Source organism: Cnephaeus nilssonii (genome assembly GCF_951640355.1).
Source record: "Cnephaeus nilssonii genome assembly, chromosome: 16".
Classification (NCBI taxonomy): domain Eukaryota; kingdom Metazoa; phylum Chordata; class Mammalia; order Chiroptera; family Vespertilionidae; genus Cnephaeus; species Cnephaeus nilssonii.
This window is the reverse complement of record NC_137087.1, coordinates 37754319-37768147: the sequence shown is the minus strand read 5'-3', so window position 1 is coordinate 37768147 and position 13829 is coordinate 37754319. Positions and strand designations below refer to the sequence as shown.

General features: G+C 46.6%; 1 protein-coding gene across 3 annotated transcripts in view; it reads right to left on the bottom strand.

Moving 5' to 3' along the window:
- Positions 1-11544, bottom strand: part of HECTD2 (HECT domain E3 ubiquitin protein ligase 2) — a 63727-nt gene extending 52183 nt beyond the window's left edge. For all 3 annotated transcript variants that reach the window (XR_013814700.1, XM_079792984.1, XM_079792983.1), the window contains exon 1: positions 11373-11544. Coding sequence is in view for 2 of the 3 variants with exons in the window: in XM_079792984.1 (XP_079649110.1) it covers positions 11373-11507 (135 nt within the window). In the remaining variant the exon portion in view is untranslated. The remainder of the gene's footprint in view (positions 1-11372) is intronic.
- Positions 11545-13829: the final 2285 nt, after the last annotated feature.

Sequence of the window (13829 nt, the reverse complement as noted above, 5' to 3'; positions counted from 1 at the left end):
GTCTAGCTATTTAGACAGGTCAGACTGGAGGTTTTATTTACTGAAGAGACAGCATGTAACAAATGCATAGGGAGATGGACTGCACTGGCTCAGCTGTCTGCATGCCAGGTGTCAAAGGGGATTGAGTCACCAGGACATGTTCAATTTCAGAAGAATTTTTAACACCTGGTTGAATAGAAGACAGCTGGATTCTTACATCTGCTTCTGCACTCAGTTTTGCAATATCACGAGTCATGTAGCCTCTAGAAAACGACACTGTCAACTCCTGAGAAAATGAGCAGGAATAGACAAGACAAATAACCTCTCTGTATCTTTGTAAAAGTAGTTTGACCTCAAGTACTTATAAAAGGACTAGAGGCCTGGAGCACAAAATTCGTGCACTTGGGGGGAGGGGTCCCTCAGCCCAGCCTGCGCCCTCTCGCAGCCCGGGAGCCCTCGGAGGATGTCCAACTGATGGTGTAGTCCCACTTCCCCCAGAAGCCAGCAGTCGGACATTCTTAGTGCTGTCGCGGAGGCAGGAGAGGCTCCCACCACCGCTGTTGCGCTCGCCAGCTTTGAGCCCAGCTTCTGGCTGAGCGGCGCTCCCCCTGTGAGATCAGGCTGAAACCAGCTCTCTGACATCCCCCAAGGGGTCCCAGATTGCGAGAGGGCACAGGCCAGGCTGAGGGACCCCACCAGTGCACGATTGGGGCCGGGGGAGAGACACGGGAGGTTGGCCAGCCGGGTAGGGACCGCAGGAGGGGGCTCCAGGGCATGTCCGGACTGTCTCACTCAGTCCTGATAGGCCAGACCCCAGCAGCAAGCTAACCTACCAGTTGGAGCGTCTGCCCCCTGGTGGTCAGTGCATGTCATAGTGACTGGTTGACTGGTCAACTGTCTGCCCCCTGGTGGTCAGTGTGTGTCATAGCGAGCAGTTGAGCGGCCTTAGCATATCATTAGCATATTACACTTTGGTTGAATGGCCGACCAGTCGACCAGACACTTAGCATATTAGGCTTTTATTATATAGGATGTGGAAGGCCACACTTTGAGGACTGCCACAATAGGGATAAAGGGTAATTAGGACTAAGAATTAATCTAAGAAATCTTGGGAAGAAGATATGATTTTTTTATAATTTCTTTATTGATTAAGGTGTCACATATTTGTCCTCATCCCCCCATTCCCATCCCACACCCCTCCCCACGGATGCCCCAACCCCCTGTTGAACTTAACCATTGGTTAGGCTCATATGCATGCACACAAGTCCTTTGGTTGATCTCTCCCCCCTCCCCCCACCCTCCCTTATCCTCCCTCTGAGGCCCGATAGTCCGATCGATGCCTCCTTGTTTCTGGTTCTGTTCTTGTTCATCAGTCTATGTTGTTCATCATTTCCCCTAGATGAGCGAGATCATGTGTCACTAGAGATATACTTATACTAGTAGCCCGTTTGCACGAAGATTCGTGCAATAGACCTTCATTCACCTGGCTGCCTGCACCAGTTTTCTGCCAGTACCAGGGACCCAGGCCTTGGCTGTGGCCACCGCCTTCTGCCTTTTTCAGGGTCGGGGCTTGGCCCCGTGCGGTGGCCTTGGGCTCCGCAGCACCCAACATCCTTGCTAAGGATTACAGGAGCCGAAACCCAGTGGTTTCCTGCGATCCGTGCAGGCTGCCCACTGGTGCCCAAGGCCGGGAAAGCCTCTGCCCCAGGCTTTCCTGGCCTTGGGCTCACCGCACCCAGCGTCCCTGCTACCTATCACAGGAGCCGACCCCCAGTGGTTTCCTGCGATCGGTGCAGGCTCCCCGCTGGGGCCCAAGGCCGGGAAAGCCTCGGCCCTTGGGACCCCCGGGAACGGCGGGAGGGTCCGGGCCACGCCCCCCAGGTGGCCGATCGACCCCGGGACCCCCGGGAGGGGCGGGAGGGGCGAGAGGGGCCGGACACGCCCCCCTGGTGGCCGATCGCCCCCCGGGACCCCCGGGAGGGGTGGAAGGGGCGGGAGGGGCCCGGCCACGTCCCCCGGGGTGCCGATCGCCCCAGGCACCCCCGGGAGCGGCGGCATGGGCCCGGCCACGCCCCCCCGGGGTGCTGATGGGCCGGCCACGCCCCCCGGGGTGCCGATCGCTTCAGGCACCCCTGGGAGCTGTGGCATGGGTCCGGCCACGCCCCCCGGGGTGCCGATGGGCCCGGCCACGCCCCCGGGGTGCCGATCGCCCCAGGCACCCCAGGGAGTGGCAGCATGGGCCCGGCCACGCCCCCCCCCGGGGTGCCGATCGCTTCAGGCACCCCCGGGAGCGGCGGCATGGGTCCAGCCACGCCCCCCGGGGTGCTGATGGCCCCAGGCACCCCGGGGAGCGGCGGCATGGGCCCGGCCACGTCCCCTGGGGTGCCCATCGCCCCAGGCACCCCCAGGAGCGGCGGCATGGGCCCGGCCACTTGGCACCGCCATCTTGAACTTCTCAACGGCGGATATGCCACCCGGAGTCCGGCCCCCAGACTCCTGCCGGCCCAATCTTGGGCATAGCGGAGGTGCGGTCAATTTGCATGTTTCTCTATTATAAGGTAAGATGAACTGAATGTGAGATGAGCAATAATAGTTATGCTGACAGGCAAATGAATCAGTCTGTAGTGAGTTTCTTTCTGGACCAACAGTTCTTTTGAGACCCAATATCAATGTCCACCAGTTCCTTATGTGTACATGTCAGCATTGACCCCTCTGCTCTGGATGGTGGACAAATGGTGATAATTCAGGTTCGATTCCCTCTGGTTGGGTCTCGGCCGGACCCAGGGGCACGACTTCATCCGGACCCAGGGGCACGTGGCCTCACCCGGACCCAGGGGGTGCGTGGCCTCACCTGGACCCAGGTGTGCGCGGCTTCCCCCGGACCCGGGACCCAGCGTCACCCGGATCGAGGGGCACATGGCCTCAACTGGACCCGGGATCCAGCTTCACCAGGACCCAGGGGCGCGTGGCCTCTCCCAGACCCAGGGTCGTGTGGCTTCACCCGGGTCCAGGGGCCCACGGCCTCACCCGGACCCGGGACCCAGCCTCACCCGGAGAAGATATGATTTAAATATGCACTGTGTAATGTAGCCATTTGCCACATGTGACTATTGAGCACTTCAAATGTGCTAGTGCAAAGTGAGATAACTAGTAAGTGTAAAATACACAGTGTTCAAGGACTTAGTATAAAAAGAGGTAAATAGCCGAAACCGGTTTGGCTCAGTGGATAGAGCGTCAGCCTGCGGACTGAAGGGTCCCAGGTTCGATTCCGGTCAAGGGCATGTACCTTGGTTGCGGGCACATCCCCAGTAGTGGGGTGTGCAAGAGGCAGCTGATCGATGTTTCTCTCTCATCGATGTTTCTAACTCTCTATCCCTCTCTCTTCCTCTCTGTAAAAAATCAATAAAATATATTTTTAAAAAAAAAGAGGTAAATACCTCACTATGCATCTATAATGATTAAGTGTTGAAAGGGTAAATTTCTGGCTATGTTAGATTAAAAAATACATTATTAAAATCATTTTACCTCTTTATTGTTATTCCTTTTAATGTGTTATTAGAAAATTTTTTTATTAAATTTTTTTGTTTTGTTTTTCTTAAATTGATTTTTAGAGAGGATGGGGGAGAGAGAGAAACATTGATGAGAAAAGCATTGATTAGTTGACTCCCATATGTGCCCCTCCCGAGATCAAACCCCAAAACCTAGGTACGTGCCCTGAACAGGAATCAAACCCATGACCCTTTGGTGCATGGGACCATGCTCCAAACACTGAGCCACATCGGCCAGGGCTGGCTATTAGAAAATTCTAAAATACACTTGTGGTTCACATTATTCTAACTGGACAGAGCTGATCTAGATAGATTTTCCTAAACTAGAGCCAACCCAACATATACCCTTAGGAAAAAAGAACAGAATTAATATTCTGATTCACAATTTCCTGCATTATTTTGGAAGAAGGGATTCATTGGAAAGGTAAATTTAAATATGGTATAAAATACTTTATAGACAAAGAATAAAAGATGTGTGAATGAAAAAGAACTGAGTTTCCTGCTTTGGTAATTTCTGATATGTACATAGAGACAATGGCAATCTGAACACATTTAGCCACACCTCAGTGAAATTTAGTTTTCAAATCCAAAGATGAATATTTTAGCAATAAATTACTTGCTTCCATCCCAGTGAGTCCAGGGACTATCTGGGATGCACGGAAAAACTACTTTATAAAAGAGTAGGCCCTGGTCCAATAGCTCAGTTGGTTAAGAGCATCATCTCGATATACCAAGGTTGAGGATTCAATTCCCGGTCAGGCACATACAAGAATCAACAAATGAATGCATAAATAAGTGGAACAACAAATTTCTCTCTCTCTCTCTCTCTCTCTCTCTCTCTCTCTCTCTTCCCCCGTCTCTCTCAAATCTATTTTTTAAAAAAGAATGACTGGCTTCCTGAGATACCCAAAGGTTATTGTGTTAAAAGATTGGTGAAAAAATATTTTTATGTTTTAGGTTAAAATAAAAAGCACATAAGAAACTCTGCTTTACCAACTTTTTAAACAAACTAACTTAAGCTACCAGTTGGGGCCACATCAGATGAGAAGCCTCCACTGTATTTAGAGTCTATAAAGGAGACTATTTTTAGGCCCTGTTGCTGGGTCAAGTTGTTTTGTTTTTCTTTCTTGTATGTGTTTTCACAGTTCCCTATTAGGATGCTGGGGCTTTATTCTACATCCTTCTAGTAAGATGTGAAAAGTTAGCTACTTTCAAGGTGAGAACTTCCCTCCCAATCTAAATAACGCCAGCCCAAGAGGAGTTGCTTTCTTTAGGTGATAGAAACCACATCTTTCACAGGAGACTAAGCTGAGATAAGGATGTGGATTTTGAAACAAAATTCTGACACCAAAAACATCACAATACAATCAATCTTATAGATAACTGAAAATTAACCTGACTTAATATAAAAGACATGTTGGTCCTGAAACCCAGAAATTTCAGGACTTATCAGGAAGGCAAAGTGGCATGGGAGGTTTTATTCATTCACTTAATTTATAACATGGGAAAAGAAGAACTGCATCAATAGATTACCATATACGGTAAAATACTTTTAAAACATACGTTTTGATGTAGTCACCATTCCTCAACCAATTTCTTGTTCTTTAATAGAAAAATCTGGATCAAAACCAAGTTAATTTGAAATATAGCTTTTTTTAGTGACTAGGCTCAAACTTCAGATGGACTGCAATTCAACTGAATTAGTAAAATTTCAGTGATTATTTTTAAGAGGCACTCACCCCCCCTCCCCAAATGTTTACTGACTGCTTACAAAATGTCACCAAGTTACAAATATTAACTTAGGAACAACTAGTTATTCGTATAAGGCTTAGGAGTCTAACATTTCTGCAATGCAAGAAAGGATCCTTCACCCAAAGACTAAACTATAATACTAGGAAAAAAAGGGGAGAAAAAGCAGAGAAATATATATGATGTTGGGTAAACATGGAAGGGAGGTTTTCCACAGGATAGGATAGCAAGGAATGATATATTTTTATAATCTACACTAATAAAAGAGAACATGCTAATTGACCGTACCTTCACGACGCCCACCAGCCAATCAGGAGTGAGTATGCAAATCAACCCAACAAAGATGGTGGGTTAATTTGCATATGCAAGCGCCGAGCAGCCGGAGGCGTTCCACACCATTCCAGCTGCTTGGGGCCTCTGGGGCAGCGTGGGAAAGCAGAAAGGTGGCTCCGGCCAGAGCTAAGGTGGTACCAGCAGCCAGGGGAAGGAAGGCCCATTCTTGGATGAATCTTAGTGCATCGGGCCTCTAGTATATAATAAATATATAATATATAATATATAATATACATTTTATATGATATTTTTATAATATATCACATATGATATATTCTTATATCATATATGATACATTTTTACAATATCCGTGGCTTACTAAATTGTTTAAAACACCTTCGCCCCTATAACTTTCAGTCTTTGTCATCTCACCTATTGTTTAGAACATAATGGACAAAAGGCACAAGATTTTTGATATATGAGATTGTTTCAGACACCTAGATGGGCATGGTTCATGTAAGTTCACACATACCATATTTTCCGGCATATAAGACGACTGGGCGTATAAGATTTTCCTGGGTTAAAAAGTCATCTTATATGCCGGAAAATATGGTAGTCCAATATATCTAATCCATTATATCTAATCCCATCAATATAGTCCAATATACCATATTTTCCAGTGTATAAAACGACTTTTTAACCCAGGAAAATCTTATACACCGGAAAGTACAGTACATATGTTTATTTGTAGTGATGTTGGCTGGATTGCCTTTTTATGTAAACATTTTTCTCTAACAACTCGTCTGGAAACTCTAGCATCTTTTCATTAAGCTTCCTTCTCTTTCATTCCTGTTATCTAGCTAGGTTCCACATCATAAAGATTCTTCCATCCCTCACACTTGATCACATCACTACCACCCTAGTGGATGTACCCATCAACTCAGGAATTAACTATAAAGCTCCTTTCTTCACACTCTTCCTCCTCCCCCCTCCAGTCTAAGTACCTCCAACCATTACCACTGGTTTCATTATGTTGTTCCTTTATTTAAGAAACTCCAGTGGCTTCCCACTAACCACAGGAAAAAAATGTCCAAATTTCTCTGCCTGGTGATCTGGCTCCAGCCCCCATGCAGTCCTACCCACCTCCCACACAGTCCCAGCATGCTTCCATTGGGCTTGCTTTATTACTCCCCAGTTCTCCCCTTTAAGCCTTGTTCATGTTGCTTTCCCCACTGGATTGCTTTTCCCCACTTTCTTTTGCCCATCCGAGTCCTGTCACCCTTCGATGGCCAGCAGCTTAAATAACTACCTTTACAGCAGGCCTTTCTGCACAGCTGTGCACAGTGATCTCTCTCTGATTTCCTCTAGTGCAAACTGTTTCTATGGCTCAAATTGTTTCTATGGCTTTCACACACTGCTTTGTGATGTCATGTGTTGGCCCTGCCTACCCTGAAGTTGGAACTTTTTTTTGAAAAACAGAACAAAATGAAAACAAAAAGTCCCCTCTCTTTGTGTTTTCTGTAACATCTACCCAGAAGCTGAACAATAGATGGTAACTGGTAGTTACATTTTGGCACAGTGGCTCCACAGCCCATTTATGTACATCCAACACAACATATACAGACTTCTCATTCTTATTACTGACTTCCCATCAATACCTCTCCACACCCTTATTCTTTCCCTCAAACTCTTCCCCTCACTGTCCACATACTTGACACATCTCCTGGTCTTCACTGTGGGCAACTTCGCTTTCAAATCCCAAACTGGTTTCCTCCATTGCCCTTGACCTCCCTGACCTAAGTAAAATTGAGCTCTTTCTTGAACCCGACTTCATTCTTTGCTACCCTATCCTGTGGAAAACCTCCCTTCCCTGTTTACCTGATGTAAATGTTGAAGTAGACAAACTCATCCTCACTTGTCACTATTATTTCTGTTCCTCCTTTGACCATTTTCTCCTTTCCCATCCACCAATATTTTTAACTTCTGTGTTACATCAGCAACTAGTTTATAGTATTCAGCTCCACTCGAAGCTGTCAACCTCAGTAGATTCAATATTTACATCATCAGACCTTCACTCCCATGCACTACTTCAAATCCCATATTCTCCAGTCAGTGGACTGGCATCATCTCTCCACAGCTGCAAGGCCAACCCTAACACTGACAGTCCTGTGAGGGCTCTATTTTGAGCCTCTTGGGCATCTCTAACTCAAACTGATTTAACTGCTGGCTCTCACCATTCCCCCACCACACCTGATTTCTGCTGTGCCTCCATACCTTTCACTAGGCCACTTCAAATGCTGCTCCCCAAACCATGTAGACTTGGGGAAGTCTGGTTAAAATACAGATTTCATAGAGCTTCTAATTCAGTACATGAAGCATCAATTTTCCATCTTAGCAACACCTGGAAAAATTTTTTAAAATGCCTGAGTCCCATGCCCAGAAAGTGATATAATTGGCCTACATTTGGACCTGGACAAATACGGCTTTAAAATTTCCCCTAGGTTATTTTACTGTGCATCAAAGGTTGAAAACAAGGTACTCTAGCATGAGATCTGTAAATTAGGACTTTAACATACTACCAAGGTAACTCTGTGGTCCATCCGTTTTAAGACCATTGTGTTAGGTACTTCCTGGCTAGAATGGACTTCCTTCACACTTTGGTGATCTTAGGATCAATCACTTTATGTCTCCTCTTTCCAACACCATCAATCCCACCCCTGCACCTGTCTTTAAATTTCCAGGATATAGTCCTAACTCTTCAGGCTTAATTAGGGTCATCACAACCTGGCCTTCTAATTATTTTAGGGCACTACCACTCTAAATTATTTCCAAACTTTCATTAAAACATGACATAATTTTTCGAAAAAAGCTAGTACTGCAGGGCTACATTATTTGAGACATAAACACAATCTACATAGAGCTGTTAACCTGGAGTAAAAAGGAAGAATCACTAAAATGGCTCAAAGAACCCGGCTGGTGTGGCTCAGTGGTTGAGTGTTGACCTACAAACCAGGAGGTCATGGTTCAATTCCTGGTCAGGTTGTGGGCTTGCTCCCCAGTAGGTGGTGTGCAGGAGGCAGCAGATCAGTTATTCTCTCTCATCATTGATGTTTCTATCTCTTTGAAATCAATAAAAATATATTTTTAGCCCTAGCTGGTTTGGCTCAGTGGATAAAGTGTCAGCCTGTGGACTGAAGGGTCCCGGGTTTGATTCGGGTCAAGGGCACATGCCTGGGTTGTAGACTTGATCCTGAGTAGGGGCATACAGGAGGCAGCTGATCAATGATTCTCTCTCATCATTGATGTTTCTAACCCTCTCTACCTCTCCCTTCCTCTCTGAAATCAATAAAAATATATATATATTTCTAAAAGTTTAAATAAGTATATATTTAAAAATAAAATGACTCAAAGAAAAAAGTTATCAATGGCAATCAGGTTCCTAAGCAAACTCCTAGAAGCTCTGTTTAATCCATGTGAAGGCTGAAAACCAAACCAGACACTAGTTGCCTTTCCTTGCCCCACACCAAGGCCTTCCTCACCTACTGGTGAACTCGGTCACCATCCCAGCTATCCTGTCTCCCTTGCCCTAGAGGACCAAGCACATATTTTCTTGACTTTGGCTTTTCACTGCTGTAACTCAGAATTCCAGCTCTAGAAATCTCTCTTTGACATATACACATACACACATCTCTTCCTCTTCCTTCTCCTCCTCCTCCTCCTCCTCCTCATCATCATCATCAAGTTCCTTATCTTCCCCTTGCTCTTATAACTCTTGCTGCAAAACCTGAGAAAAAGTCATTTTCCCTCCTGTGATGATTCAAAACATCAGTGCTAATGGCAAACCTGTCAATTCAAAGACCCATAAATTCTAAATGCCATTCAAAAAAAAAAAAAAGGAAAGGAAAAAATGCTACCATCCCTGAAAGACCTTGTAAGGTACCAGAAATTGCCTTCAGAATCTCTAGTTTTTCTACTTATCCTTATTCTCTCCTAATTTAGTCTATGTTTTTTCAGAGCTTAAGTCAAAATTTTATAAAACTTGAACTCTTCTTTTGTTTCACTAGTAGTACAAGCCCATAATCCATTGTTAACACTTCCAAAATCCTATAAGCTCTTGAAACTAAAAGGTTTTTGTAACTCATTTGGTGACAAAACAGACCTTAGTTGAGCTCTTTGACAATCCAACCTGATCTGAACGGATATTAAGCTACTTACACTCTGACTTCACTTCATTTAGCATGAACACATATATTTCACTGAAGAGCTCTTAATATGCTTGATTATGATGAATATTGGATATTATATATATGTACTGCATTACCTTTCTAGAATCTGAAAAACTCTGAATCCCAAAGCCCAAGGGTTTCAGGTAACAGTCTGTAGACCTGTGTCCACACTGAATCAATTTCTCCAAGTTTTTATTCCAAACCTTCAAGTTTTCAGTTATACTGAGATATATGAATATTTTTGGAGGGTGATCACTTGAGGACCTACATCTATTCAGATACCTGTTTCTGAAAGCACATGCATGCATTGTTTTAATGGATTTAGAACAGCTACTGTGGAAACACAAGCTATTTGCAAGTTAATAACTCCCTAGATCCGCTTTGGAATCCCGAGTACCAACAGAAGGAACTGGTTTTGCCAGCAGATGGGTGACATATTCCTTCAAAGCATTTCCCCAAGTAATTCCTAACCAACTCCAATTTACCAATCAACTGGACCTACATTTTAAAATGTGTCATTACTGTCCACTTGGCTGCACTGCTTTCATGTAAAGAGCTCATTCTAACAATTTCCAGTTATCATGACCCTTAGATATTTTTGTAAAACCTGCCAAATCAAAACATCATTCCCAGTACTGTAAAGAAGAATGAGTTATTTTAGTTAAGTTTTTAGTCATGTAAGAGGGAGGGTTTAAGAAACGAAGGAGGAATAAAAAAAATGTGTCCTGCTCTCCAAACTTTTCCTATTTGTCACTGGCAGCCGCATGACAAGTGATGATCTTTAAATGGACCAAAGCAAACTCTCAAAGTGTTTAAATATGATTTCAAATAAAAATCTTAAAAATCAGAGATATTTTTGTGTGCTCCCAAGTAACGAGTCATAGCCACCAGTAAAAACAGGGGAGGGGGCCTGTGCCATTACATCATCCGGCAAAATGTATTTGAAGCCCGAGAGCGCTCATCAAATAAACCGTAAGAAAATCCAGCTGGGAAATCATCCCTGCCGAGTTTAGGCAACTTAAGTTTAAATAAACAGGTTAAAAAGGCCTCCCCACTTTCCCCCACAGGTCTGTACCACATGAAAAAGAAAACCATCACCGAGGCATCTGCCTCCCACCACCCTGACAGCAACGCGAAGGTCTCACTTAAGTGGAAACTCGCCGCGGAGCCCGTTCAATCGGGAGGAGGAAGGAAAGAAACGCTAAGAAAAGGGGCAAATCTCCGCTTCTCAAAGGTAGGCAGGCAGACAGCTCAGTGGAAAACCCACTCCCGCCTGCCTGGCACCTTATCCTCATCCGACAGATAACGCCGACTCCAAGGTGCTGGTCCTTAGAGAAAATGCACCTTCCCACCCAGAAAATAACGGAAAACGTCCCGCGGACCCGGGCACCCCACTTCCCGAGGGTGGAAGGTGCAGCTGGCCAAGAGATCGCGGCGGTCCACAAGGCACAACTCTCACTCGGCCCCAGGAAGGGGGCCTGGGCGCATCTGCCCGGGGTTCCGGGGGATCCCTGAGGAGACACGGCCCCTGGGTGCCCCGGTCCTCCCTCCCCGTGTCCGTCGTCGGGGTGCCCCGGGGCCGCCGCCAGGCACCTACCGCAGTCGCGCTGGCGCCCGCCGACACGATGGGCGGCAGCTTCTCGCGCTCTGGCTCCTTCTCCTTCCCTTTCCTCTCATCCACCGCCACCACCGGCGGCGCGGCGGGCGAGGGCACCCGATCCGCCTCGCTCATGTCGGCTCGGGCGGCGGGAGCGCGAGGTGGCGGCGGTGTCCGGGCTGCGGCTGGGCTGGCGCTGCTGCCGCCGCGACCGCGAGAGGGCTCTGGGTCCCGCTTCCCCTGCAGCCGCCGCGCCGCCCCCGCCGCGCGCCCGCCCCGCGCGCACCCGGATGCCCCGCCCGCCGCCGCCCCCGCGCGCGCCCGGGCCGCCGCCGCCGCTCCCGCCGCTTGAACCCCCGCGGCCGCCCCCGCCGCTCTGGGCTCGGTACTCGTGGGTCTGGGGCGCGGGCCGCGCCATCCCCGCCCACCCCCTCTTATCCCCGGGCCCAGGGTGGAGGTGTGCCGCCGACGCCGGGACGCCACGTTTGCGGTGTGTTGGGGAGACGGCGTGGAGGGTCCGTACCGGAGGGTCTCACTCGGATGGCGATGGATGGAGAGCGCCCAAGAGCGCCTGTAGGGCGGGGACCGCCCGGCTGGGGACGCCCAGACCCTCAGGATGTGGGCTGGGGCCTTTCCCTCCCCTGCGCCCACCCGGTTGTCCCGGGCCGCTGCTGATCCCTGCCATCCCTGCCGCCCCCTCCTCGCCCCCAGAGAGGCCTGCGTCCCCTGCCTGCACATCCTCAGCAGACAGCCTTTCTTCTCCCTGTGGCCGATCCTTTCTAGATGTCCTGAGGATCCCATCTACCAAGAAAACGCCTGGGGAAGGGGGGAGTGAGACGGCCGGACGGCCAGGCCACACTTTCCATTCCTGTTCTTCCCTAACCCCTTTCACTGCCAAGTCCGCCTCTCCCTTCCCGCTCCCACGCGCCTGCATCTTGCTCTCTCCCTGCATCCTTTTACTGCCTCCTATCCCTCTATCCCTTCCGTGTTCCTTTCCTGTCATAAGTTACAGATGGACAGACCCAAACTGCTGCGTAATCCTTAAAATGTCAGATCATTAATATGGGTAAGAACTTTAAAACTGAAGAGGAAAGCTTTCAATCGTGAAATTAAAACAACCCGTCACCCCCACCACCTAAGCCACCAAGACAATTTACTTTCCTTTCTTATCGCCCCCTCCTTTTCCTTTTCGGGGGGGGGGGGGGGGTGAGCGGGGGCGGGCGAAACTGGGGCGGAGACACCTGCTGACCGGAGGAAAGGAGAGTAAGAAAGCGCTGTATCCCCTATTGAAAATAGGGAATTCCTGGACATTCAGGTCTTCATATTTTTAGATTGTGACTTTCTTGTTTGATTCGAGGATGACTGAATTTTCAGATCAAGTATACCCAGATGCAAATATAAGAACCAAAAATACCTCTAAAACCGAAGGATAGGATGGTGTTTATCTATTGTTTTACGTATTTCATTTGTTAGCATAACTAAGTACTAGTTACAGTGCATCATGAGATGAAGTTGCATGTTTTTCAAACCCAGAGTTTGTAACAAGCAGATCTGAGACAAAAATGTAATGAATATAATAATTAGTATTCAATATTACCTTATAAATAATAAATTATAACTTTCATTTAGAAAAAGGCTTCCTAGTTTTAATATAGTTGCAGTCATCACCTTTTTAAATATTATCAAAAGGTATGGAGTACGTGCTATATAGTCAGCAAAAAGTATTTCATTGCTAATTAGGCTTGGAGGGAAATTATGTATAAATACATTACTTTGAAGCATTCTTCTTAAAATATTTTTAAAATATATTTTATTAATTTTTTACAGAGATAAAGGGAGAGGGATAGAGAGTTAGAAACACTGATGAGAGAGAAACATCAATCAGCTGCCTGCTGCATACTCCCTACTGGGTATGTGCCTGCAGCCAAGGTACATGCCCTTGACCAGAATCGAACCCGGGACCCTTGAGTCCGCAGGCCAACACTCTATCCACTGAGCCAAACCAGTTAGGGCTTAAAATATTTTTTAAAAATTATTTTTCAGGATTTTCTTTCCTTATTAAGCCTCTGAAATACTCATCCTATACAAAGAAACCTACACTTATTTCATACTTTTAGCAAGTCAGTATGTGACCTTTTGGTACAGCAATAACTCAAATGCTATTTTATAAATGGAAGCTTTTATTTTAACTACAATTCAATATATTTTGTGCTACCAAGCTAGGTTGATAGAATACTAGGGGGGAAAAATATTCCTTTTCTATTGTTTTCAACTGGATTTAGAAATTTGTGATTAAAATGTTTGGATGAGAATTGCATGCCTTATGCTTTCTCTTGTCATGTGTGAGACTAAATAGAAGTGTGTATGTCTGTACACGCAGTCACATTCAATAGAAAAAAAATGCTTAAATATTGGCAGGATAAGGCAAGTCAGAAATGTTAATTTGTTGATGTTTTC